This window comes from Symphalangus syndactylus, chromosome 13 (genome assembly GCF_028878055.3).
Source record: "Symphalangus syndactylus isolate Jambi chromosome 13, NHGRI_mSymSyn1-v2.1_pri, whole genome shotgun sequence".
NCBI classification, from domain to species: Eukaryota; Metazoa; Chordata; class Mammalia; order Primates; family Hylobatidae; genus Symphalangus; species Symphalangus syndactylus.
This window is the reverse complement of record NC_072435.2, coordinates 27,985,393-27,998,305: the sequence shown is the minus strand read 5'-3', so window position 1 is coordinate 27,998,305 and position 12,913 is coordinate 27,985,393. Positions and strand designations below refer to the sequence as shown.

At 49.1% G+C, this 12,913-nt stretch overlaps 1 protein-coding gene across 7 annotated transcripts in view; it reads left to right on the top strand.

The window, feature by feature from the left end:
• MYH14 (myosin heavy chain 14) overlaps positions 1-12,913 on the top strand; it is a 101,659-nt gene that overhangs the window by 86,229 nt on the left and 2,517 nt on the right. For all 7 annotated transcript variants that reach the window (XM_055237053.1, XM_055237051.1, XM_055237048.1 and 4 more), the window contains 4 exons: positions 329-417; positions 660-783; positions 8,293-8,501; positions 11,955-12,063. In XM_055237053.1, the coding sequence (XP_055093028.1) occupies positions 329-417; positions 660-783; positions 8,293-8,501; positions 11,955-12,063 (531 nt within the window). The remainder of the gene's footprint in view (positions 1-328; positions 418-659; positions 784-8,292; positions 8,502-11,954; positions 12,064-12,913) is intronic.

Sequence of the window (12,913 nt, the reverse complement as noted above, 5' to 3'; positions counted from 1 at the left end):
CCGGAGGAGGGGAGGAGAGCACTGGGGGTCTGGCCCAGTGATTGGGGGACCCTGGAGGAGGCAGGTTTGAGAGGAGAACCTGTGCGCAGTAAAAGGTGGAGAGGGTGAGGGGCCTGGGGGTTGGGCTGCAAGAGGTGAGCACAGGTCAGGGGCTCAGGAGACAGACTTCAGAGACGTCTGTCGATTGAAGCTCATTCCAGGGTTACGCAAGGACAGCATGAGAAAAAAGCCAAGAGACTTGAGGTGTGAGGGACAGAGAAGGGGTGAGACCCGTGCCCAGATTGCTTCTCCTCACACCCACCAGCCGCCCCTCTCTGTGTCATCACAGGAACTGGCTGCCTCGGACCGTGCTCGGCGGCAGGCCCAGCAGGACCGGGATGAGATGGCAGATGAGGTGGCCAATGGCAACCTTAGCAAGTAAGTGCCCCAAGGGTCTGGAGGCTGAGGTACTGCATCTGCAGGAGGTGAAGCTGGGGTAGGCTGGAGGTGGCTGGGCTCTGGGACAGGAAGCTGGGAGGTGGGCGGGGTTAACCTCAGGGCCCCTGGGATGTGAGGCTGGGGAGGTACGTGGGGCTAACCACAGGGTCCTGTAGTGTGAGGCAGGGCACCCTCCTCTGATCGTCCTGTCCTCTCATCCCCACCCCTTCCTGTCTCCCTAGGGCAGCCATTCTGGAGGAGAAGCGTCAGCTGGAGGGCCGCCTGGGGCAGTTGGAGGAAGAGCTGGAGGAGGAGCAGAGCAACTTGGAGCTGCTCAATGACCGCTACCGCAAGCTGCTCCTGCAGGTGAGCACGATTGACAGCCCCCACCAGCCTCAGTCCCCACTGACCTGGGACTGTAATCTTCAGTCCTCTTATTCAACAAATATAGAAAGGGGATATTTGAGTTGGGTTTTGAAGGTTGAATAGGAGTTCTTAAAAGGGTGGAAAGGCACGATTCATTTGTATTTCTGAGGGGTTTCTTCAGGGCTGGATCCAAAGATGAATTATGTGGGGCTTCTGTCCTATGAAGTTCCCTGGAGGAAACGGACATGGGACTATGTTGTCACATTAAGGGCCAGCAAGTGTGATCATGGAAGTCTCCTGGGCCCAGTAGAGAGAGATAAAAGACTTTCTGCAGGAGTCACAAGAAAACATTTGGAAAAAGAGACATTTGGCTGGGGGTTTTAAAGCATAAGTTGGAGTTCAGCAGAGGGAGAAAGGCATGTTTTCCTTTGCATATTTATTTATAAATATTTTCTGAGGATTCCAGTGGCCCAGATCCTGTTCCGGGTTATGCTGGGGACCTGGAGATGGATAATACTAAGTCTCTGCCCTCAAACACATCTTAGTCTAAAGGTGGAAACAGACCATCCCAATACAGAGATAAAGTGAAAATGGAGGAAACACAGGCACTGTGGGAACCTAGAAGGGACTACTAACCTAGCCTGGAGGATAGAGGCCATCAGAGAAGGCTTCCTGGTGGAGGTGGTGCCTTGAGAGATCTTAAAGGAAGTGTAAGAGTTTGCCGAGAAGACAACAGAGCGATGGGATTTCCAAGGACAAACCAACGTCTACATTCTTCATTAATTTTTTTCTAATTTTTTTTTTTTTGAGATGGAGTCTCCCTCTGTTGCCCAAGCTGGAGTGCAGTGGTGCGATCTCGGCTCACTGCAACCTCTGCCTCCCAGGTTCAAGCGATTCTCCTCATTCTCCAATTTTGTCTACAACATATTTAAAAATTAGCCACAGGCAGTGGTGCATGCCTGTAGTCCAACTACCTGGGAGGCTGAGGAGGGAGGATCGCTTGAGCCTGGGAGATTGAGGCTGCAGTGAGCTATGATTGTGTCACTGCACTCCAGCCTGGGTGACTGGATGACAGAGTGAGACCCTGTCTCAAAAAAAAAAGGTAATAATTATATGCTCAACAGTTATGTGTAGTAAGACTACTTTTTAAATGGTGAGAATGGGGAAAATATGCAAAGAAGTTTTAACCTACTGTAATTAATTGATGGTGATAGTATTAGCCTTGTTTTTCTGAGACATTGAGTTTATAATGTGGGATAAAGTAAATGATCAAAGATGGGATACTATGTCATCTACTACGTCCTTGACATCAGGGTACTCAGCGCCAAAGAACCTTGATATAGTTGTCCTAGAGAAGAGATTAAGTTTTTTTTAAAAAAACAGGCCAGGTGTGGCCAGGTGCGGTGGCTCAAGCCTGTAATCCCAGCACTTTGGGAGGCCGAGGCGGGCAGATCACGAGGTCAGGAGATTGAGACCATCCTGGCTAACACAGTGAAACCCCGTCTCTACTAAAAATACAAAAAATTAGCCAGGCATGGTGGCGGGCACCTGTAGTTCCAGCTACTCGGGAGGCTGAGGCAGGAGAATGGTGTGAACCCAGGAGGTGGAGCTTGCAGTGAGCTGAGATTATGCCACTGCACTCAGCCTGGGCGACAGAGCAAGACTCCATCTCAAAACAAACAAAAAAAAAGCCAAAACTGCCGGGCGCGGTGGCTCACGCTTGTAATCCCAGCACTTTGGGAGGCCGAGGCGGGCGGATCACGAGGTCAGGAGATCGAGACCACGGTGAAACCCCGTCTCTACTAAAAATACAAAAAAAAATTAGCTGGGCGTGGTGGCGGGCGCCTGTAGTCCCAGCTACTCAGAGAGGCTGAGGCAGGAGAATGGCGTGAACCCGGGAGGCGGAGCTTGCAGTGAGCCGAGATTGCACCACTGCACTCCAGCCTGGGTGATAGAGAGAGACTCCGTCTGGAAAAAAAAAAAAAAACAGGCCAGGTATGGTGGCTCATGCCTGTAATCTCAGCACTTTGGGAGGCCAAGATGGAAAGATCGCTTGAGCCCAGGTGTTTGAGACCAGTCTAGCCAACATAGTGAGACCCCATCTCTACAAAAAATATATATGAAATAAAAAGAGAAAGAAAAGAAATTACATTTAGTTGGGCGCAGTGGGTCACGCCTGGAATCCCAGCACTTTTGGTGGATTGCTTTTAGCCTAGGAGCTCAAGACCAGCTTGAATGACATGGCAAAACTCCATCCCTACACAAAATTTAAAAATTAGCCAAGTGTGGTGGCACACACCTATAGTCCCAGCTACCCAGGAGGCTGAGTTGGGAGGATCACCTGAGCCCAGGGAGTCGAAGCTGCAGTGAGCCATGATTGCACCACTGCACTCCAGCCTGGGCAACGTAGTGAGACCCTGTCTCAAAAAGAAAAGTGATAAACTATGTTTAAAAAATAGTTTAAGCCAGGCGCGGTGGCTCATGCCTGTAATCCCAGCACTTTGAGAGGCCGAGGTGGGTGGATCATGAGGTCAGGAGTTCAAGACCAGCCTGGCCAACATGGTGAAACCCCGTCTCTACTAAAAATACAAAAACTAGCCGGGCATGGTGGCGGGCACCTGTAATCCAGCTACTCGGGAGGCTGAGGCAGAGAATTGCTTGAACCCAGGAGGCGGAGGTTGCAGTGATCTGAGATCATGCCACTGCACTCCAGCCTGGGTGACAGAGCAAGACTTTGTCTCAAAAAAAAAAAAAAAAAAGTTTAAAAACAAAGCTAAGCAAACCTGTAGTTCTCAATTTGACTTCATCATATTCACATGAACTGGTGATATATTTTATACAGATCCAGTCTCTCTGACCACCCAAAAGGCCTAGAAACAGGGAACCCAGTAGCAATGAGTATCCCTATGTCCACACTGTGATCTGGAAATGCTGTTTCCCTCTAAAGGAAACTGGGGCTGGCTGGGCGCAGTGGCTCACACCTGTAATCCCAGCTCTTTGGAAGGCTGAGGCGGGAGGATTGCTTGAGCCCAGGAGTTTGAGACCAGCCTGAGCAACACAGTAAGACCCCCCTCTACAAAAAATAAAATTAGCTGGGTGCGATGGCGCATGCCTGCGGCCCCAGCTACTCTGAGGGCTGCGGTAGGAGGATTGCCTGGACCCAGGAAGCAGAGGTTGTAGTGAGCCAGAATTGTGCCACTCCACTCTAGCCTGGGTAACAGAGTGAGACACTGTCTCAAATAATAATAATAATAATAAAAAGAAAAGAAAAGAAACTGGAGCTTCTTCCGAAGTGGGTGATTCCAGATCTGGAGCAGGCAATGAACAAGAGTAACCCAGAACATTTTGTGATACCCATTAGCAGGGAAGATAGTATAGTTATGTCAAGAGCACGCAGAAGTCAACGTGAAGAGCCTCGCGCTGGCCCAAAGTGGGGCAACTTGAGCTTCAATGAGGAAAATAATTGCAACTGATTTAATCCCTTGAAATCTGTTTAAATTCATGAGTTCACAGCAACATTTTTAAAAATATTAATTAGTTGCTGTGTTAGTTCCCTAGGGCCACCATAACGAATTAACACAAACACAGTGGCTTAAAGCAACAGGAATGTATTCTCTCTGTTGTTGTTTGTTTGTTTGTTTGTTTGTTTGAGATGGAGTCTTGCTCTGTCGCCCAGACTGGAGTGCAGTGGTGCGATCTCGGCTCACTGCAACCTCTGCCTCCTGGATTCAAGTGATTCTCTTGCCTCAGCCTCCCAAGTAGCTGGGACTACAGGCATGCACCACCATGCCTGGCTAATCTTTGTATTTTTAGTAGAGATGGGGTTTCACCATGTTGGCCAGGCTGCTCTCAAACTCCAGACCTCAAGTGATCCACCCGCCTCGGCCTCCCAAAGTGCTGGGATTACAGATGTGAGCCACCACACCTGGCCAGGAATGTATTCTCTCGTGGTCCTGGAGGACAGAGGTCTGAAATCAAGGTGTGGGCAGGGTTGGTTCCTCTTGTTCGTGCCTCTCCCCTGGCTTCCGGTGGGTGCTGTCAGTCCCTGCTGTTTCTTCATCTGTAGATGTGTCACTGCAATCTCTGGCTCTAACTGTACAAGGCATTTTCCCATCTTTGTGGCTCTGTCTCATCTCCTTTTTTTTTTTGAGACGGAGTCTCGCTCTTGTTGCCTAGGCTGGAGTGCAATGGGCCGATCTTAGCTCACTGCAATCTTCACCTCCCAGGTTCAAGTAATTCTCCTGCCTCAACCTCCTGAGTAGCTGGATTACAGGTGCCCACCACTACATTTGACTAATTTTTTTTTGTATTTTTAGTAATGATGGGGTTTCATCATGTTGGCCAGGCTGGTCTCGAACTCCTGATGTTAGGTGATCCGCCGCCTCGGCCTCCCAAAGTGCTGGGATTACAGGTGTGAGCCACCATTGCCTGGCCCTCATCTCTTCTTAAAAGGACAACAGCCATATCAGATTTGAGGCCCACCCTAATCCAGTGTAACCTCACATTAATCAGTTACAACTGCAAAGATCCTATTTCCAACTAAGGTCACATTCTGAGGTTCTGAGTGGACCCCCATGGGTGCATGGGGCAGGACACGGGGGAGGGGCATGGAGCTTCCGTGCCCTCCTGGGAGCGCCACCCTCCAGATACTGCACATGTTCAGCTTCCAGAAGCTGCCCAAACCCTGTCCTCTTGGGCCTTTTATGGAGACATCACTGGATAGGTGTGATTAACAACCATGTAGAAATGTGATTGGACAAAAAGGGTCCGATCTAAACCCAGCAAGGCCTGTCTGTTCAGATTCTTCCTGGCTTCTCTATGCAGCGTTCCTTCCCCCTCTGAAGTGAGGGTCCTGTGACCCACAGTCAGATTAGTGTTTCTGCCTTGTGCAGGTGAAAGAGTGGGCAGGAGGAGGTTAGAGAGAGAGGTTCTATTTACTCTAAAAGGGCTATGCAAATTATGATCAAGGAACCACGGACAAAACCCAACACACACACACACACACGCACACACACACACACACACAAAGTATATACACAAAGCCATATCACAGGTACAAATTCCCTTGAAAATTCACAAATAAGGCCAGGCGCGGTGGCTCACACCTGTAGTCCCAGCACTTTGGGAGGCCGAGGCTGGCAGATCACGAGGTCAGGAGTTCAAGATCAGCCCAACCAATATGGTGAACCCCTGTCTCTACTAAAAATACAAAAATCAGCCAGGCATGGTGGCGGACGCCTGTAGTCCCAGCTACTTGGCAGGGTGAGGCAGAAGAATCACTTGAACCCAGGAGGCAGAGGTTGCAGTGAGCCGAGATCGAGCCACTGCACTCCAGCCTAGGCGACAGAGTGAGACTCCATCTGAAAAAAAAAAAAAAAAGAAAAAAAAATTCACAAATAAGAGAGAAAGATTGGGTGCAGTGGCTCATACCTGTAATCCCAGCACTTTGGGAAGCTGAAGCAGGTAGATTGCTTGAGGCCAAGAGTTCAAGACCAGCCAGGACAACAAAGTGAAACCATGTCCCTACCAAAAACAACAACAACAAAATTATCAGGACATGATGGTGTGCACCTATAGTTCCAGCTAGTCAGGAGGCTGAGGCTGGAGAATCGCTTGAGCCCAGGAGTTTGACGCTGCAGTGAGCTACAATTGTGCCACTGCACTCCAGTTTGGACAAGAGTTAGACCCTGTCTCAAAAAAAAAAAAAAAAAAAAAAGAAAGAAAGAAAGAATAAAGTCCCTGGACACAGCTGCCAATTTCCAGGAAACATAGAGGAGAGATAAATAAATGCTGAATTAGACCGTAAGTGTGTGATCAGAAAAATCCAGACCAAGAGGAACTCTACGAGTCTAACAACCTAGATTCTTCAACAGATAAATTGTAAGAAATAGGCTGGGTGCAGTGGCTCACATCTGTGATTCCAGCACTTTGGGAGGCCGAGGTGGGCGGATCACTTGAGGTCAGGAGTTTGAGATCAGCCTGGCCAACATGGCGAAATCCCGTCTCTACAAAAAAAATGCAAAAATTAGCCAGGTGTGGTGGTGTGTGCCTGTAGTCCCAGCTACTTGGGAGGCTGAGGCTGGAGAATCACTTGATCCTGGGAGGCAGAGGTTGCAGTGAGCTGAGATTGCACTACTGCACTCCAGCCTGGGTGACAGAGCAAGACTCCATCTCAAAAAAAAAAAAAAATTTAAAGGAATAAAAGGGATGGATGAGGGAACTATAGGTTAAAAGAGACTTAAAAGACATATATCTGGCCGGGCGTGATGGCTCACACCTGTTAATGCAATTTGGGAGACCGAGGCAGGTGGATCACTTGAGGTCAGGAGTTCGAGACCAGCCTGGCCAACACAGAGAAACCCCCATCTCTACAAAAAATACAAAAATTAACCAGATGTGGTGGCAGGCAACTGTAATTCCAGCTACTCAAGAGGCTGAGGCAGGAGAATCGCTTGAACATGGGAGGCAGAGGTTGCAGTGAGCTGAGATCGTGCCATTGCCCTCCAGCCTGGGCAACAGAGCAAGACATGGTCTCAAAATAAAATAAAAAAAATAAATAAATAAAATAAAATAAAATAAAATATAAAATAAAATAAAAAAATAAAAAAAATTAGCAGGGATGATGGTGTATGCCTGTGATCTCAGCTACTCAGGAGACTGAAGTGGGAGGATCACTTAAGCTTGAGAGGGTGAGGCTGCCGTGAGCTGGGATTTCACCAGCTGGGTAACAGCTGCGCTCCAGCCTGGGCAACAGAGCAAAACTCTGTCTCAAAAAGAATTTTTTTAAGTTAAAAAAAAAAAAAACACACACACACACAAAGGAGAATATGCTAATTACCCAGTCATTGTGTCCCTGCGAGGGTGAAATAAAGTATGAATCAGACTGGGTCTGACTCACTTCCGTGTCCCCAGCAGAAGGCCTCGCTCGGAGTACGAGCTGAATAAATAAACGGGAACTATTATTAGGGGTGTGTTTACACATTTTCCACGTAGCAGCTACTGTTTATTGAGGCCGTGTTTCTCAAAATGCTCCTGCATATAACTCCCATCTGAACCACCTGAGATGCCTGTTATAAGTGCAGATTCCTGGACTCCACTTTGGTCTTGCTGAGTCAGAATCTCTGAAGGGTGAAACCCAGAGGTCTGCATCTTTTTCACAAGCTCCCCCAGATGATCCTGGTGCAAACAAAAGTGTGATAACCCTTGGAATAGAATCACTCACAGTCAGAAGTAGAATTTGTGACATTTAAACAAGTTTGTGATGGTCTCATGGACTTATTAAAGTAAGGAGAAAACTATCCAAAATGTTAAGACCCAGGGCTGGCAGTGCTGTGGGTGATAAGTCAATAAAATACAAGCTAACATTTGTTGAGTATTTAGTATGTTTCAGGCTCTGTGCTACGTGTGTGACAATCATCAGTGCACTTAATTCTTGGAGGTGCCTGGATGTACCTACCACCTTCCCTCTGAGACTCCACCACGACATCCTTCCTTCCCCTCCTGCTGCAGGTAGAGTCACTGACCACAGAGCTATCAGCTGAGCGCAGTTTCTCAGCCAAGGCAGAGAGCGGGCGGCAGCAGCTAGAACGGCAGATCCAGGAGCTACGGGGACGCCTGGGTGAGGAGGATGCTGGGGCCCGTGCCCGCCACAAGATGACCATTGCTGCCCTTGAGTCTAAGTTGGCCCAGGCTGAGGAGCAGCTAGAGCAAGAGACCAGGTAGGTGAGAGTGCAGGCCACGGGAGAAAGGTGACCTCCACATGCTGGTCAGTGAGAGGAAGGAGGCTGTGTTACAAACACCTGGTTTAGAAACATCCAAAAGACATCATCGTAGTAATGACTGCTGGCCTGGCATGGTGGCTCATGCCTGTAATCCCAGCACTTTGGGAGGCAGAAGCAGAAGGATCCCTTGAGGCCAGGAGTTTTCAGACCAGTCTGGGCAACATAGCAAGACCTCATCTCTAAAAAAAAAAAAAAAAAGGCCAGGTGTGTTAGCGCGTGCCTGTAGTTCCAGCTGCTCAAGAGCCTGAGATAAGAAGATGGCTTAAGCCCAGGAGTCTGAAGCTATAGCGAGCTGTGAGCACAACACTGCACTCCAGCCTGAGCAACGGCAAGACCTTGTCTCTAAAAAAAAAAAAAAACACAGCTAGGCACAGTGGCTCACGCCTGTAATCCCAGCACTTTGGGAGGCCAAGGCGGGCAGATCACTTGAGATCAGGAATTCAAGACCAACCTAGCCAACATGATGAAACCTCGTCTCTACCAAAAATACAAAAATTAGCCGGGAGTAGTAATGGATGCCTGTAATCCCAGCTACTCAGGAGGCTGAGGTAGGAGAAGCACTGGAACCTGGGAAGTGGAGGTTGCAGTGAGCCGAGATCACACCACTGTGCTCCAGCCTGGGCAACAGAGCAAGACTCCGACTCCAAAAAAAAAGAGGAGTATACTGTTTACCTTCCCACGTGCTGGTCACTGAAAAAATCTGACATGCCACGGAAGTATGTCTAATTACCTCCATGGTACGTCCAATACCACGTGTGGTGGGATTCCCCAAGGTGAAAGAGTCATGAGCTGGACGTGGCAATGAAGGCCTGTGAACTAGAAGGGCTGAAGGGACACAGGTGAAGAAGAAGCTGGAATGCCTTGAGATGTAGTGGTTTGGGAAGGGTTTCCAGAGGAGGAAGCACTTGAGCTGGAGCTGACAAGAATGGGGTTTCCAGGGCTTAGAGTCCCAAGTCAGTTGGCAGCTCTGTGGGAAAGTCGGGGAGACATCAGGGCATTTGGAGGACGAGTGCGGTTGGTTCTGAGAGTCTGGGACCCAGGAGAGGGATCAGGGAGATGGGGAGGTAAATGAGGCTTGAAGCACGCAGAGCCTTGAATAGTGGGCCAAGGAACTGTGTTCTGTGGGCATTGGGGAGCCCTGGGGGGGACTGGGAGCCATGGGAGGGCTGTGGGCTGGGGAGGGACATGGCCAGCTCTAGGTATAGAAAGATCTCTCTGGGGCTGAGGTGGGAATGGATCACAGGAGGGAGACTGGAAGCTGGGAGGTTTGGAAGGAGTCTGGAGTGACGGTCCAAGCAGAACAAGATGAGGCCTGAACTGGTGCTGGGGCTGTGAACAAGAGAGGATGAAGAAGAGAAATCAGGAGGCAGAAGGAATGAAGCTGAGGCTATGGGTGGTGGCAGGGGAAGAAGACACTGTTTGGAGCTAAGGCCTGGTGACTGAGGGAATATTGGGTTTTTGGGGGAAGATGCTAAATTCATTGTGGAACATGATGAGAGTGAGAGGCCTCAGGGACAGGCAGAAGGAAACGGCCCCAGAGCTTCATGAGAGAAGTGGTTCTCAGTCCACAGGGTTACCCAGGGGCCCCAGGGCTCATGGGAACTGTAGCTTGAGGTCTATGGGGACCCCTGCTCCATTATACAAATGAGGAAACTGAGGTTCTGAGGGAGTAGAGAGTTGCTTAAAGTCACCCTGCACCAGGTGCAATGGCTCACGCCTGTGATCCCCACACTGTGGGAGGCTGAGGCAGGAGGATCACTTGAACCCAGGAGTTCAAGACCAGCCTGGACAACATGCTGAGACCCCATCTCTACAAAAATAAAAATTAAAAATTAGCCCAGCATGATGGCACACACCTGTAGTCCTAGCTACTCGGGACACTGAGGTGGGAGGATCGCTTGAGCCCAGGACACTGAGGCTGCAGTGAGCCATGATCACACCATTGCACTCCTGTCTGGGCAACAGAGCAAGGCCCTTTCTCAGAATAATAATAAAGTCACCCTGGGAGCAAAGAATGACCAGATGATTCTTAGCTGAAGAAATCTCAGCCGGGCGCGGTGGTTCATGCCTGTAATTCCAGCACTTTGGGAGGCCAAGGCAGGCGGATCACCTGAGGTCGGGAGTTCAAGACCACCCTGACCAACATGGAGAAACCCCATCTCTACTAAAAATACAAAATTAACCGGGTGTGGTGGCACATACCTGTAATCCCAGCTACTCGGGAGGCTGAGGCAGGAGAATTGCTTGAACCCAGGAGGTGGAGGTTACAGTGAGCCGGAGATTGCACCATTGCACTCCAGCCTGGGCAACAAGAGTGAAACTCCATCTCAAAAAAAAAAAAGAAGGCCGGGTGCGGTGGCTCATGCTTGTAATCCCAGCACTTTGGGAGGCCGAGGCAGGCGGATCACGAGGTCAGGAGATCGAGACCACGGTGAAACCCCGTCTCTACTAAAAATACAAAAAATTAGCCGGGCGTGGTGGCGGGCGCCTGTAGTCCCAGCTACTCGGAGAGGCTGAGGCAGGAGAATGGCGTGAACCCGGGAGGCGGAGCTTGCAGTGAGCTGAGATTGCGCCACTGCACTCCAGCCTGGGCGACAGAGCGAGACTCCGTCTCAAAACAAAAAAAAAAGAAGTCTCTCTCCTTGCATCCTTTTCCACTGCTTAGTGCCTTCCCACTCGCCCTCAGCCCTGTGCCTTCCTCTCAGCACATCTGGGGCTGTTGTGTCCAGTGTGGCTGTCAAGCAATCCCGACTGCTAGAGGTCCCATCACATGGATGTCACCCCAGATGTGATGGTCCTTGCAGGAGAGGACAGGTGTAAGGGCAAAAACAGTGTTCCCTCCCGCTCTGAAGATTCAAGTCTGCTGAAATAAACTGACAATAAATAGATTAACAAAATAAAAGGCATACAAATATATTAATGTGCATGAACACAGGAGCCATACAAAATATAAGACTTTTTATACAGGGCCAGATGGTTGAGGCTTAAGTATCCTCTTTATAGGGGAGAGGGACAAAAGGGATGTATTCAATTGTGAGAGATAGTAAATGATTTTCAGGGGAAAATGAATGGGCCCAAAGAGTAAACTGTAGTTTGTAAATGATCCTCTTTGGAAACTGAATGGGACCAAACATATACTTATTATAACTCGCAACATCATAGGAAACAGGTATGTGAGGTGTCCTAGTAGAAGCCAAGGACGTGGATGCCGAGGAGAAGGGAGCCTGCATGTCAGTGTTTGGCCTCAGTAAACTGTGGGAACCAGTTAGGGGTTAGGAAAGAGGGAAGAAGCCAATCCAAGAACAAGACGACAGCCACTGCATGAGTCCGTGCGGACAAGATCCGAGGTTGAGCCCCTTTACTGAGACTCCTCCTCATCCGTCTCTTCAGAGAGCGCATCCTCTCTGGAAAGCTGGTGCGCAGAGCTGAGAAGCGGCTTAAAGAGGTGGTGCTCCAGGTGGAGGAGGAGCGGAGGGTGGCTGACCAGCTCCGGGATCAGGTAAGCAGCTGACATCGTTAGGGAGCAGTGGAGAGTGTGACCACTGACTGAGAAATTGCACAGGCCATCTCCAGAGGCAATGAGCTCCCATCACAAGAAGCAACTTGCAGGTGCTGGACTGGAAGTGAGTGCAGATACCGTCTTGGCACTTGGCACATCAGCAGAGGGTTGGAATCAGTGAGTTTGCAATTCATAAATGCTGGCATCTAGAAAGGGCCCTGTAGGGAGCTGAGGCAGCCAGGGCAAGGGAAGAAGTTAAACCCTACCCAGAAGCTAGACCAGGACTAAAATAATGAAAGATAATGTTTATTAAGTGCTTTCTATGTACCAGGAACTGTGCTAAAGACATAACATTTAGTGTGTTTAATTCTTATCAGAATGGTAGAAGGAAGGTGCTATTATTTACCTTCTTATTTATGTGAGGAAACTGAGGTACAGAAAGGTGAAGTAACTTGCTCAAAATTATTTAGCCGGTAAGAGGTGGGGTCAGTATTCAAACCTCAGCACTCTAGCCCCAGAGTGTGTGTTCTTGATTACTTACTGAGCAGTTACTGTGTCATAAGCAACTGCTTTTTAAAAAATACATATTTGCATTGCCTCACTAGTCCCATTTCACAGATGAAGAAACTGAAACTTTAAGAGGATATATTTTGCATCAGAGTCACAGAGATAGAGCCTAGATCAGATCCCAGGTCTGTCTGGACACAGTCCCTCTGCCCTTAAAAGCTCAGCTATTCTTTAGTCGCCATTCATTCCACAAACAATTATTGAACACCTGCTATGTGCCAGACACTGTGGTAGGCATTAGGGATATGGATGTGAACGAAACAGAGGAAGTCCCTGCCCTCAT